The 14,029-nt window shown below is 35.1% G+C and overlaps 1 protein-coding gene across 3 annotated transcripts in view; it reads right to left on the reverse strand.

Annotated features, from left to right (window-relative positions):
- Positions 1-14,029, reverse strand: part of Hcf (Host cell factor) — a 722,783-nt gene that overhangs the window by 388,888 nt on the left and 319,866 nt on the right. For all 3 annotated transcript variants that reach the window (XM_090372788.1, XM_090372787.1, XM_090372786.1), the window contains exon 10: positions 11,963-12,090. In XM_090372788.1, the coding sequence (XP_090228914.1) occupies positions 11,963-12,090 (128 nt within the window). The remainder of the gene's footprint in view (positions 1-11,962; positions 12,091-14,029) is intronic.

Raw genomic sequence — 14,029 nt, forward strand, 5'->3', positions numbered from 1 at the left:
TGCATTAATTACCACTTTTTTCTAGCTTTTGTAAATATGATTTGGCTTATCAATTCAGCCACTTTTTCCACTTAATTTATTAGGATCTTAACATTCTTTTCTTCTCATATCTTCCATTAGGCATGGCACGTTGTTGTTAATAACTTTCCCATCTTACTATGTCCTTTATCATTTATTTCTATGTTTTATTTTATAGTTGTATCCTGTTCTGTAGCCTTGCGCGTCCAGGTACATCTATTTTCTATTTTCTTTTTCTTTTCCTTTCTTTACCTTTTTCTTCTCCTTTCTTTACCTTTGTCACCTGTTTTATATACTATATATATATATATATACACACACACACACACACACACACACACACACACACACACACATATATATATCCTATCATTGAATTATATTTATAATGAAATGAAATAAATTTAGCAATGCCTGTGCTGCCATCTATCTTCCTTTTTTCTTCTATATAAGCTGATTCAGCTTACAGTATGTCAGTGGTGTGGCTCTGCTCTAGAGTGCTGTCTGTTCTATATTTTATTTTTTGCTGCATAAGGACCACCGCCGTGCAAATCCTCTGCATTGATGGATCGATCGGAGGAGGGAGGGAGGGTGAATTGGTACTTCGATCTTTTCACCATGGCAACGATTTGTATAGCGATTGAAATGCAGTGATTCCATGACCATTATTGGCCTCGTGGTCCTCTGTCGAGATGGGGCATGATGGTCAGTCTATTTTATTTTAATTTATTTCAATTTTATTTTGTTATCGTTTGGTAGTTCCTTTAACCCTCTTTTGGTGATATTTCACGTCTTTCGGAACTGACACCTCTCTGGGGGGTACCGCTAAATTAATAAATAATTGGCATTATCCTAAATTTTGTATAGTTTTTGTTAATTGGATTTAAAGATCAAAATTATACAAGGGTTTCTGGGCGACTATTTATATCTATTCTTTTTTTCGTTCGATTGTTTATTTGGGTTATTTTTATGTTAATTTTTGCTCTACAGTTTTTGCCATACTACTGGCTTATGTTTTATTTTATTTTATTTAATTTAAAATATTGGATATATATATATATATATATATATATATATATATACACACACACACACACACACACACACACATATAAAACATTTTATATGTTTGTTAGTTGTCTGAAGACACCAGGGGGGGAACCCCTGGTGTCTTCAGACAACTAACAAACTTTACATGATGCCCACCATAACCTCAAAAGACATTACTCATACTGCATGGTAGAATAGTTGGAGGGGGTTGCCAGAACGTTCTCTGGAGACTAAACATAGGTTCCACCACTTCAAGCCTCCAATAAGCAAAGTGGTGGTACTATATCAGTTGGTCAGAATAGCCAGTCATCTACCACGTGGTGGTAGATGACTGGCTACTATCGGTTAAACAAAATATGTACTTTCAAATTTCAATTCTCACAGTGACAGGGTTTGAAATAAATTTTAAAATAAACCTGAAAATGGAAGTAGCTGATAGTATTGAATGCATATGTATTTTTAATTATTTTTTAATAATATCTGTATATATAATAAGCAGAAATATGTGCAGATGTTTGAAATTTCACACACTTTACGGTCTTAAATTGCAAAATGGGCTAGACTAAGAGAGTGATCTATTTAGTGGTGTCTTTTGTAACTTTTGATATAATGGTTTTTTTTTTTTTAAACATACAGTGTAAAACAAAGCCTCCTTTAAAATCTTATTTAAAAAAAAAAAAAAAAAAAGATGAAAAAGAAAAATAGAATAAGTATTGTAATCAATTAAGAAAAGAAGAAATACTTGAATGTTTCAAGCAGAAATTAAAAAAAAAAAAAAAGTTTTCCAAAATTAAAAAGAAAATTGGCACCTGTTAATTGCACTGTCACTATCTTTCTGATATCAGAAACATCAAATAGAAATCAATGGATATATATATTTATGATTAACAAATAAACATAAAAAATCATCAATACTACAAGTTGGAATCATATAAAAAATATATATATATATATATATATATATAAAATACTGTACAATACTATATTGTACTGTAGAAATAAAAATCAAAAATGGTCATTAAGTTGAGTTGTCACATTGAGGAAAAATATCCAGCTCATTTAAAACTGTTGCCACAGCTTTTCTTCCACTCAAGGCATCTTTATGCTTGTATTTTCCTGTGTGTGTAGGTAAAATGCACATTTCTGTATCCAAAGAATGAACTGATCCGTTGATGCACCAAAGTGACTCCTACGAACAGAAAAAATGGTACAAGCATTGGATTTTGACAAGTGTGTCAAAAAATCACTACTTCTCCACTTACATGAGCTAAGTACACAGATACAAAGTGCATGTGAAAAGCAATAGACTGTTTATGCAGAGGTGCATAGAAATTGTTGCATCTCCCAACTTCCCAGAAGAAGAAAACCTCCTCCTCCTCCCAGCTAAGCTCAGTTCCCTGTTTTCAATCTCATAGGTTTGTCACTGCATTTGTGCCTTGAGCAATGTGAACATCACAATAATGGATGAATCGGACACGGAAAAACTGTTTGAAGGAGTTAGAAATATTTGTGATATTCATCATCGTAGCATTATAAGAATCTCCAAATGAAGGATGGCTGGGTTGCTCAGTTATGCAAAATCCTCAACCCTGACTGCAAATGTGGAGTTAGTTGCTTGACAATCAACAGTGTATGCTACACTATCCCTCACTGGAATGAGAACAATGGAGATTGTTTATTTTCTTCTTATATTGAAATCATTATTCATTTTTAAAGCAGTTAAGTAGTAATACAGTCAGTCCTCGTATAACACGTGTTTACACTACACGAATTGGATCATACACGATTTATAAATAGGGGAACGATATCGTATATAACAAGAACCGAATTCACTTATGCACGATTCGCCTTTGTGTTTACAAGAAATGGCAGTCAAATGCGGAATCACCACAACTGAATGAAACACGAAAAGAGAAGATTCTGAAAATGTATTTATGTTTTTTATAGTGAAAGGAAAATGCTTTTCGCCATAATAATGTAAAAACCCACACAATTCCAGCTATCGGTATTACGCAAAAGCAATTAGATCAAGTTTACTGCCAGTTTAGAACAGATTCCACTAGCAGAAACGCAGCTGGAAATAGTTTTTATTGTTTTATGGTAGTAACCCCCAGAAATGTGCTTTCGTAAAATGTGAGCTAGTGAGGTGTTAGTGTGTCTCTGCCTTTATGGTGCTGTTTATTCAGTTGCTACACGTGCGCGCAGCTTTGTTTATGTGTATCAAGCTTGCCTCCTCATTTTGTAATTGTGCTTTATTCCCTAAAAATGAGTAAAATACTTAAAAGGTGTGAAAAGGAAGTGTCCTGGTGAAGACACTACAGATTCAGAGAGAAAAAGAAAAGCAATATCAATAAACAGAGGCGGACTGGATCAAAAATTCTTACCTGCCTCATACTAGCGTTTATGGCCAAAATCACACTGGCCTCCAGCCCACTGGGGTTTCCCCCGTTAAGGCTTATGGCCAGTCTGCCTCTGTTGACAGAGAAAAAATATGAAATTTTCAAACACTTTGAGCGAAATTAAGACCATGTGATATTGCATGTGATATTTCCCTACAGGCCTAAATGAGGCAAAGCTGAGAATTACAAAGAATGCAGAGAAAATAAAAACAACTTTCATACTAGGAACAACTCAAAGTGTAATTAAAATCCACTAGATCAAGAGACAAAGAATTGGAAGAGATGGAATGGCTGTCATCTGTTTGGATAGAAAATCAAACAAAAAAAACAGGTTTGCTTATGATAGAAGCAAAAGCATTAGCAATATTTTATTACGTAATAGTCGTAATAAAATACATATTTTAATAACATTATTTATTGTGTTTGATAATGTTTTGGTTACAATCTGTGTTCAATCGCGGGTGGTCAGCACCTAACACTATTTTTCCCATAGGGCCTGTTATTTATATTGCATGATTTTGCATTGCACGAGGATTCTAGGAACACAACTATCGTGCTATACAAGGAGTGACTGTATTACGTTTCATGGGAAGATGTGAAAATTATATATGGGCATGCATATATAATTTTATTTACATGCCTATATTTTTATATATATTTATATGCATGCCAATAATTTCATATATAAAATGCATGGAAAAACAAGTGCGTATACACCAAAGCAAACAAATGTGCATTGGAAAATGAGAGCATAAATATGCCCTTAAAAGTTGGTGCTCTCAGCACCATTCTAATTTAGCCTAATTCATACCTTCCATGTGATTTGAGATCTGCAGTGTTGGTGTGGACTCAAATTAATCTCGAGGACAATAGTCCTCCACATAACCAGTTTCATTTTAATTCCAGTTTTGATTTCAGAGTGTGGCTTTCTTGTTCAATGTAATCGTGTACTTATTTTATTGTGATATTCTTATTATTTTTGTCCAACATTCCTGTTCATTATAGATTAATGTAATTATTTTATTTGTGATTACATAACAATAATTCTTTTATAATGACACGTTGCAATGTGGCATTGTAAAAGAATTAGCGTAGGTAATGTTGGTGCTGAGAAAGAGAGAAGCACAACCGATAAGATTTTGTAGTGTATGTAAAAAGTAAAAAAGTAAAGTGCATCCATTATCAACCCACTGCAGGATGGAAGCCTCCTCAACAATTCATGCTGAGGGAAATGGACCATAATCTGCCATGCTGGTCCAGTGCGGGTTGGCAGATCGACCGTATTCAGCAGTCAGGGGCTTGAACCCCAGTCTACTCAAATAGAGTGTGCTACAGCACTCCCGCTCCTGCCCACTCGGTTACGGAGGCCGTTTGTACAGATTACAAACTAAACAATGACATAGGTCCAGAATACTGCCATACGTTACAGAAAAGGTGAATTAGAATAGAAATACAGGATTAGAAAAACTGTTTGTCCCAGGACCCATGATGACTTTTGACACTCCTAGAACTAAATCTGAGATGGAGACAATGGTGTTGATGCTCAATGTGGTAACAGGCATTCTGGTGCAAAATTTACTAATAAACTGGGAAAAGTTTTTTAGTAAATTTTCCCCAATCATGGCAATGATGTATGTAAACTGAACATTCAAAACTGAATCAAAAATCATTATATGCTCAATGATGAATAAAATTCAATTGAAAGATCCTATACATCATTCAGTGGTTAAATGTTTTGTAAATCTTTCCTATCCTGAAAATGTCTGTAATACTAACAGTATTTTACAATGCAATTCTTGAAAATAAATCAGCATCTTGCAAATTTTCCTGTGTCCTACAAATACCACTTCTGTATTTTTACTGTAATAAAATACAATGAAGTTATTATTTTGGAGAAAAATGAAAATATAAGAACTTCAACTTGCATAGAGTTAAGTCTGACTTTAATTTCTAGAAGGAACAAGTGATAATTCTCAGAAATTTCATGCTATAATTCTTGTATGATTTCTTCAATGACTGAATTGCTGTCCTAATTACAATATGTATGAAGTGTAATGATGGCAAGAACTCACTAAATAAGTGTTACTGGATGGTGCTACAATGCATCTAAAAATTATATGTATAACTTCAAGAAATTAAAGATAGATTTCTCTCTACTCAGGTAGAAGTGCCTAGATTTTCACTAGTTCCCATTTTGATTTACCTGCACACAACATGGTTGTTGTTGTTGTTGTTTGTTTGTTATTTGGTTTTTAGGAGCATTAGCAACTAGGGCCATATTACTCCGATCCAACATGGAACTAATAGGACAACTTTATTATTTTTGACAAACATTTCTTCAAAATCTATACCATCATTATTTAGAAATAAAGATGTTTGAATTCAAGTCAAGTTCTTTATTTCTTGTTCAATGTAAGTGAAAGACTAACATATTTTCCATTAAATGAGGAGCAGATGATTCATTTTTTTTTGACAATTCTTTTTCTCACAGAAACTTAAAAGTTACATATAATTTCTCTGAACAGATTATCTATAACACGTATTGTAAGATTACGAAGGGAAAAAAAAGCACCCCACAAGTGCAAAAATGAATTGCTAATCTGCAAGTTTAGTAATCCTCCAAAAAGTGCAAATTTATTTTTTTTCTGCATGTGTGTTTTTTAGGCATAAAACTTAGGTGAGTGCAGATCTCTGGGATTTAAGGGTGGAACTGACAGCTTTGGAGAGCTGAGCACTTCTGCCTATAGATTTCTCTATAGCAAGCAGTGAGGCTGGTTATGCCATGAATGGCAGTGGAGATGCATTCAAGGTTATGATTGTGATTTTCCAAAGATGGCATGGCAACTTCTAAATGACATACTGTACAACTTGACATCAACAGCTGTTACTTCCAATCTGAGATATTTACCCATCAACAAATCCTGAGTCAATTTTTAAAGTATATATGGGAAGCCCTGGGAGTTAAGCCCAAAGTCAGGGTACAATTTATCCAAACACCATGGAGGTTTAAATCCGTTACCTATTCCATATCTTGCAGACGTTCTTGATGGCATGAAAAATATTAATGAGATAAACCAAGTTGGTTTAAAAAAAAGGAAAACTCTGAATGTAAGAACAGGATCCTCTGCTGATTTGGAAGGAAGATGAGCACATTCATTTCCTGTAATGCCAGTAGCAGATAATCCGGCAAGGTGTTTGAGAGCTTATTTGATTTCAGAGTTCAGTTAGTCCATCACAGCTTGCTTGATATAGTCAAATAAATGGTCAGTATATTCAATTTGCTTTCATTCAGTATACACGATAATGGAAATATAAATGGCACCGATAATTATTCAGTATAAATGATACTGAAAAATAGTGAGTGAAATCAGGCTAAGTGAAGAACCATTTGAATGGTATATAATTAAGCAATATACAGGGCGGGGCAAAAATCAAGACACACTGTGCATGTGGGAGTGTGTGGAGCATGTTGTTGATCACTAACAATTGTTCATTTATAACTGCAGCAGACAGAAGCATTAGGCTGCATTTATAAATTGTCAAAAGAAGAAAGAATTTTCAGGTTAAAAACTTTCTACAAAGAAAGTGTCAGTACTGTTGTGAGACAGTGGCACAAGACGATCGCAACTAATCCGCCTATTTGAAAACACATTTACCATATGTGAGAGAAATTTGAAGAACACAGCACAGGGTTAGACACTCCAAGAAGTGGCAGACCACAATCAATAATGACAGAAGAAATTAATGCAGTGAAGCAAGCAATGGTGCTAATTCCTGGAAAATCAAAATGAAAAGATTAAATGCCGTTTTTGATATGCATTTTGAAGGAATGCAAATTGAAATGTTACATCCGACATGTAATTCATGGCTTGCTCGAAGAGGATTACAACCAGCAATTAGAGTTTTGCGAGATAGTGCTGAATCAATTGCAAGATGAATCCAGATACTTGATAAAATTGAATGGAGTGATGAAACAACTTTTAAGCTAGTAGGTCACGTTAAGAGGCAGAATTATGTGTACTGGGATACAGAAAATCCCCACCTCACAATTGAAAAACAGTTGAATTGGGAGTGTGTTTGGGGGCAGGGGGGGTCTTTCTTCTTTTGGTGTAACTGGCACATACTTCTTCGAGGGCACTGTCCTGTATTTTACAAAATTATCTTTTATCCAGTGTACAGGCATGCAATGATTTCAACAAACTGTACTTTCAACATGATAGGGCATAGATCCACTAAGCAGTAAATATTCTTAATTACTTGAATGAAGTTTTCGATGATCACATCATCGGATGATGAGCAGTAGTGGAATGGGCACCTAGGCTACCTGACCTTACAGAGATGGACTTCTTTTGTGGAATGGTCAAAGATAAAGTGCATGTACGCAAACCCAGAACAAGAGCTGCAAAATTACAATGAGGACTGTAAGGCTTTTGAAGAAATTGACAACAATCATAACCTCAGGTAAGGTAATTTCAAGAATCTGGGGCAGGTTACAATGTATCAACATGGGAGGTGGCCACTTTGAATGCTTAAAAGAGAATATTATAGATTTTTGTTCATATAACAGCATTTGAAATTTCTGTAAAGCTATTTCTGAAAATATTGAATGTCCTGACATTTTCCCAACACTATATAATGTTGTAAGTAGATGATAGATGTGCAGAAGAATAACCAACAAAAAACAGTCAAGACCTTGTGGGCTATTTTGTAGCAAAATAGTATATTGATTTGGATGCACTGTTCATACCGGATTACTACAGTTTTCTAATGTTTGTAGTATTTTACTTGTATCCTTCAACTTTTAGGTGACAAACCACAAATATAGAGTGTAGTCTGTTCAATCAGGTCTAGCACAAGAGGCTGGGTGTGATATCTCTGAAAGGTAAAGTGCCATTTCAAAAAACTATGTTTATGAATGTATTCTATCAAGCTGATTCGGGTGGATAAATGATATATCTTACCCGAAATTGGGGGTGGGTTGGAGAATCTAGCTTCTAATTTTAAGATTAAAATGTGAAGTGGTTCTTGTCTGCAGTGATCAAGTGGCTCTGAATTCTTTGCAGTTGTTTTATAAAATTATTTTCCATTATTTTAATAAATTTTGCAATGTGTTTTTTTTTTTTTTTTTTAAATTCTGCTTTGACTTTGGAAATAAAAAATTTCAATCTAATATTAGGCAATCAAGTCAAAATAAAGACAAATTAATATTTCAAAAACCAATTACATACAAAAATTTCACAAAATAAATAAATAAATAAATAACACACATCACTCCTCAGGAGTCACATGGTTCTTATAAACTCACCCCTGAAAAGTGTAAATTACCCATTAAATTTCAGTACAATAATCACTTTGCTGCTGATGGCACCTTTCCAAAAGATTTGGTTTCAAACCTTTTCAAAACAGATAAGCTATTCACAAGTCAGGGAAACAATTCAGCTTTTCAATTTCCAGTACACATTTCAAATACTAAATTGTATTTCAAAATATTGATCAAAAACATTTTTGTCAATATTTTGTTTATCTCTCTATACATTAAAAAAGTTTTCCTCCTAGTGATATTTATTCGAGCCAATGGGAGAAGAGAGTGGGAAAATTACGTCATTAGAAATATGCATGTAAATCATTACATTATTGTCTTCCATTGAAGGATAATTGCCTGCATAACGTTCACCAACCTCGTGCATATGCTTCACTCCGTAATACATGACCACGCATGGCATCATTTCATGTTCTATTGTAATGTCAGCTGATGAAGGGACCCGATACAGTTTGTATATTTGTAAATAGTTTAGTATTTTATAAAAATTTAAAAAATTTGTAATTTGCAAATATTTTAGTTAAATATTTTAGTCCTGCTCTTTCGGATGGAATAATATTGCTCATGCATTATGGAACCTGAAGCAAAAGGCCTTTTCCTAAGTGATCCATGTAAATAATTACATAGTGGTATTTATTTCATCTTGAGAATGCTGCATCGTGGGGTTGCCAACGGGCAAAGAGGATGCAGGTCACGTGGTACAAGTGGGCGGAGCAATTACGTCACTACAATGCACAGGTAAATAATTACACAGGTCATTTTCTGATTAGATATCAATCATAGTAGCATAGTGTTTGAGTAAGGTGCCACCCATGGTTTCCCACCATCTGCGCCATTAGTACTCTTGTGATGAATACAGAACCTCTGTAAAAGTCTGAAAAGTGTTGTGTGTTGCATGTGTAGTTTAGTGTTGGGTTCTGTAGTTTGTGCTGGCTTCTTGACTGCAATGCCCCTAGTGGGACTCCACGTTACCCGCCGCCATCACCACTGGGAGGTGAAGCAGGCTGTCCATAGTACTCTGGCTGCTCTCCATCATAGGTGGCCCGAGCTTCCTGACAGAGTAAAAAGGGGGCGGAAGAACACCAGTTTCAACAGGTGTCTTTTACATAGAAAAGCTTTGACTTACTCTGTCATACCTCTACATTTTAAGTAGAAAAGTGTGTATGGGGATTGGGGAGCAAAGCAAGCAGGGGGCAAAACTGTCTAGTAATTATTTTTATATATTACACCAGCCATCATTACTCTATCTTGATTACTACATCTTTGAGAACCCTGCTATGGGTACCAAGGTATCAAGGAAATAGATACATAATACCATGGTAGATGACATAAGGGAAGAAATAAAGAGAAATGAGTCTGCTTCTCAGAAAAAAATGTGTCAAAGAAGTTCAAATGACATATACAAAATATATCACACTGCCAAATCAATGCTCAAGGAACATTAGAATATATTCTGAAATATGTGCATGTCTGAAATCGCTGCAAAGTAACTTTTTATATGTTTTTCTGAAGATTATGTTCTTCTGAAAATTATTGGGAATCTTGGAACTGTTGCAAAAATCTGATATGACAGCAGCAATATGGTAACAGAGGCATGTGATGCAAGAAAGCAAGTGTTTCAGCTTATGTAGCATCAGACAAAAAAAAAAAAAAAAAAAAATTTCACACAACCGTTTGCTCTAAATGTTTGTCCAGTTCCTCCTTGAATTTACTTAAGCTATCAACTTCCACAAAAACAGATGGAAGTTTGTTCCAGCAATTAACTACCCGCTGGCTAAAGGCAAACATCCGCACATCTATTCTACAACTGTCTTTCCTCAATTTAAATTTATGCCCTTTAAATTTGTAATCTGAGCAAGTGAAGAATCCCATCAGAATTCAGCATGCTCAACCAATTCAAGGCCTCATACACCTCAATCAGATCTCCTCGCAGGTGCTTAGTCTCCAGCCACTGCAATTTGAAGAACTTAAGCCTCTCTTCGTAAGAGGATCCCTTCATTCCACTCACCAATCTTGTTGCCGTTCTCTGTACACACTCAAGAAAATCTACATCCTTCCTAAAATGAGGCCTCCAGACCTGTACGCAGTCAAGGCATGGCCTGACCATTGCCTTATACAAAGGGATAATCACCCCCTTTCCCTGCTAACAAAATTCCTATATATCATTGACAAAACCCCATGACCTGCCTTGGCAGCCTGTCTGCATTGCTCAGAAAACTTCATATCTGACTGCACAATTATTACCAGATCTTTTTCATTTTCTACCACCTTAAGTGTAGTACCACATAGTTGGTACGTTTCTCTGGGGTTACTTCTATCCATATGCAGTATTTTCCATTTGTCAAGGTTAAACTTCAGTTACCACTTCTTAGCCCATCTGCCAAAATTATCTAGATCCTGTTGCCCTAGCACACTGCCATTACTGTCATTAACAACCCTGCCAACCTTTGTATCATCTGCAAACTTCGACACTAAACCTGATATACCTTCATCAATATCATTGATAAATATACAAAACAACAGTGGTCCCAACACCAAACCCTGTGGAACTCCACCAATAACATTAGTCTACGAAGAGCAGCATCCATTGATTACCACCCTCTGTCTTCTCGCACTTAACCATCCTTTTATCCATTGTAGCAACTTACCCTTAATACCATTCTGCTCCAATTTGTACAAATAGTCTTCCATGCACAACAGTGTCAAAAGCTTTCCTGAAATCCAAGTACATGATATCAAAATTATATTTTGCATCCAGTTCCTTTGTAACCACACCGTAGTATCCAATCAAATTTGTCAGAGAAGATTTTCCCTTAACAAACCCATGCTGGGTCTGAATTATTGCTGCAGTCTTGTCTAGATGATATTGTAATGCCCAACAGAAGTCAAACTAATTGGTCTGTAATTACTAGTATCACCCTTTACTATTGATACTAATATCCAATATATTACAATTTATTATTGATATCCAATAGAAAATTTGGAATTGGCATCACCAAGCTGTTAAAATTCACCAAAGTTTTTAAAAAAACTACTTTTTCTTTCTCCCATATATATATATATATACATGCACCGGTTTTATAAGTGTGCCCAAATATAAAAAACATGAAGCTCATAAAAAAAAAAAAAAAAAAAAAAAAATTATAAAAGTGCCAAATCTATGTAGACTACTCACCACCCCTGCTATTGTTCCAGGAACTGTCCGTACTACCTGTGCACCTCCAGGGGTTGCAGTTACTACTCTTATCTGCTGGGTTGTTACCGCTCCTGGAGCCCGAGCTCTAACAACTGTTACTGTGCCAGCTAAAGAAAGTACCAATTAAACAATATGCATGTTGGATTTAGAAGAAGAAAAAGAATAATCTTACCTAAATAAATACAATCAATTTGCAATAAAAGCAATATACTTGTAGTAAAATTACAAATATAGACACAGAATAAAATGTTGATATATACTTGATTCTAATTAATGAAATCAAATCTAAATCTATCTACTTATGAAAGCTAATTTAAGACTGACTTATGATTCGAGTCTCCATCAGTTGCATGGAATCAAAATGACCCGGTACATTCTAGCCCTTCCACTGATGCACAAAAAATCTTATCATATCTAACTTTCCATTAACTTTAGAGAAATTAATTTTTTTCATGTGGTCAGAGTTTAGAGAGCCAACAACAAAAGGATCAAAAATATATAAGAGAAAAAAATTTTAAAAATATGCTTCATCATGCTTTTATGACTTGCTGCAACTTTTTCTTCCTTTCTTTTTTATAACCAAAATAAATTTGAAATACATATACATGCATGAAATAGGAAATACATATATAAGGAACTAAGAACACTGGAGGTGGGAGTAGGAGTGTTTTTCTTTCAATAAATTATTCTGAAATGGCCCCCATTCAAATTATAAGCACCAGAAATTTAATATATCAGAGATTGGTGTGATTAAATTTAAAACAGATATAATAAGAGTGTTCTATCATATCTAAATAAGATATGTGTGAATTTAAATTCAATACAGTCAAATTTGCTAAGAGTTTCTATAGTACTTAGTACCATGCTTGGGTTGGAGGTTGAGAAAACGAAAGAACATACTTTTGATATTAGACTTGAACTTCTGTAGACTGCAATTTTCAGGAAATACGTATGAAGGAAGATTGTTCCAGATAATGGCAGTTGAATGAATAAACGAGGAAGATGAAAAGTTGGTTCTTTGAGTTTGAAGTTGAACAGTAAATGGATGTTGGCTGGTGGTGGGACGTGTTCGGACTCTTTTGAAAGAGAGAGAGAGCAGGAATTATAGAAGCCAATTCAGAAGAACAGTGCCCATGGAAGTATCTGAAGAAAAGGCATGCAGCAGAAACAGTACATCTATGAGACAGAGTGGAGAGACTGTTAGAGAGGAGTCATTAATTAAACTAAATGCCCACTTCTGAATGAAATCTAGAAGATGGAGAGAGAGGTTTTGGGGGCACCGCCCCAGATGTGGAAACAATATTCTATGGTAGGGCAGATATGCGATTTGTACAGAGTGAACAGCTGTTTCGAAGAAAGGTAACGGCGAAAGCAAAAGAGAAAACCAAGTTTTTTAGATGCAGAGGAAGCAATATTTGTAATGTGCTTATGCCAAGAGAGATTAGAAGTCAGAGTGATCCCCAAAAGAGATATATCATTTTGCCTAGAAATGGGAGTATCACTAAAGATAAGCATAGGAGCAGAAGAATCCTTTTTGCGAGATATAAGACAAGACTGAGTTTTAGGAGGACTGAAATCAACTAAGTTGTCTTTGCCATACTGGAGAATTACTGGGAGATAGGAATTTAAGGAATTGGTAGCAGATATTCGAGAAGTTGAAGTTGATTGAGAGCAGAACAAGGTTTCTCAAACTGGAAAGTGGAATGTAATGTGCTATCATTGGCAAAACTATGATTAGGATTTACAGTCAATGGAAGAAGGTCATTAATATACAAGAGGAAAAGAGTAGGAGAAAGAACTGAGCATTGAGGGACACCAGCATTAGTGGAGAAGTTAGAAGACAGATAGCCATCTACCATCACTCTCAGTGAGCAATCAGAAAGAAAACTGGATAACCAATTACAAAAAGCAGTTGGCAAACCATAAGATGGAAGCTTGTTTAGAAGACCTTTATGCCAATGTAGAAGCTTGATTAGAAGACCTGTATGCCAGAAAGTCACCAGTGGTTCGACACTGACAGAATCCGTACTGGCAATTGTTGATCAG

This window comes from Mastigoproctus giganteus, chromosome 4, assembly GCF_048544385.1.
Source record: "Mastigoproctus giganteus isolate SK-2022 chromosome 4, ASM4854438v1, whole genome shotgun sequence".
NCBI classification, from domain to species: Eukaryota; Metazoa; Arthropoda; class Arachnida; order Uropygi; family Thelyphonidae; genus Mastigoproctus; species Mastigoproctus giganteus.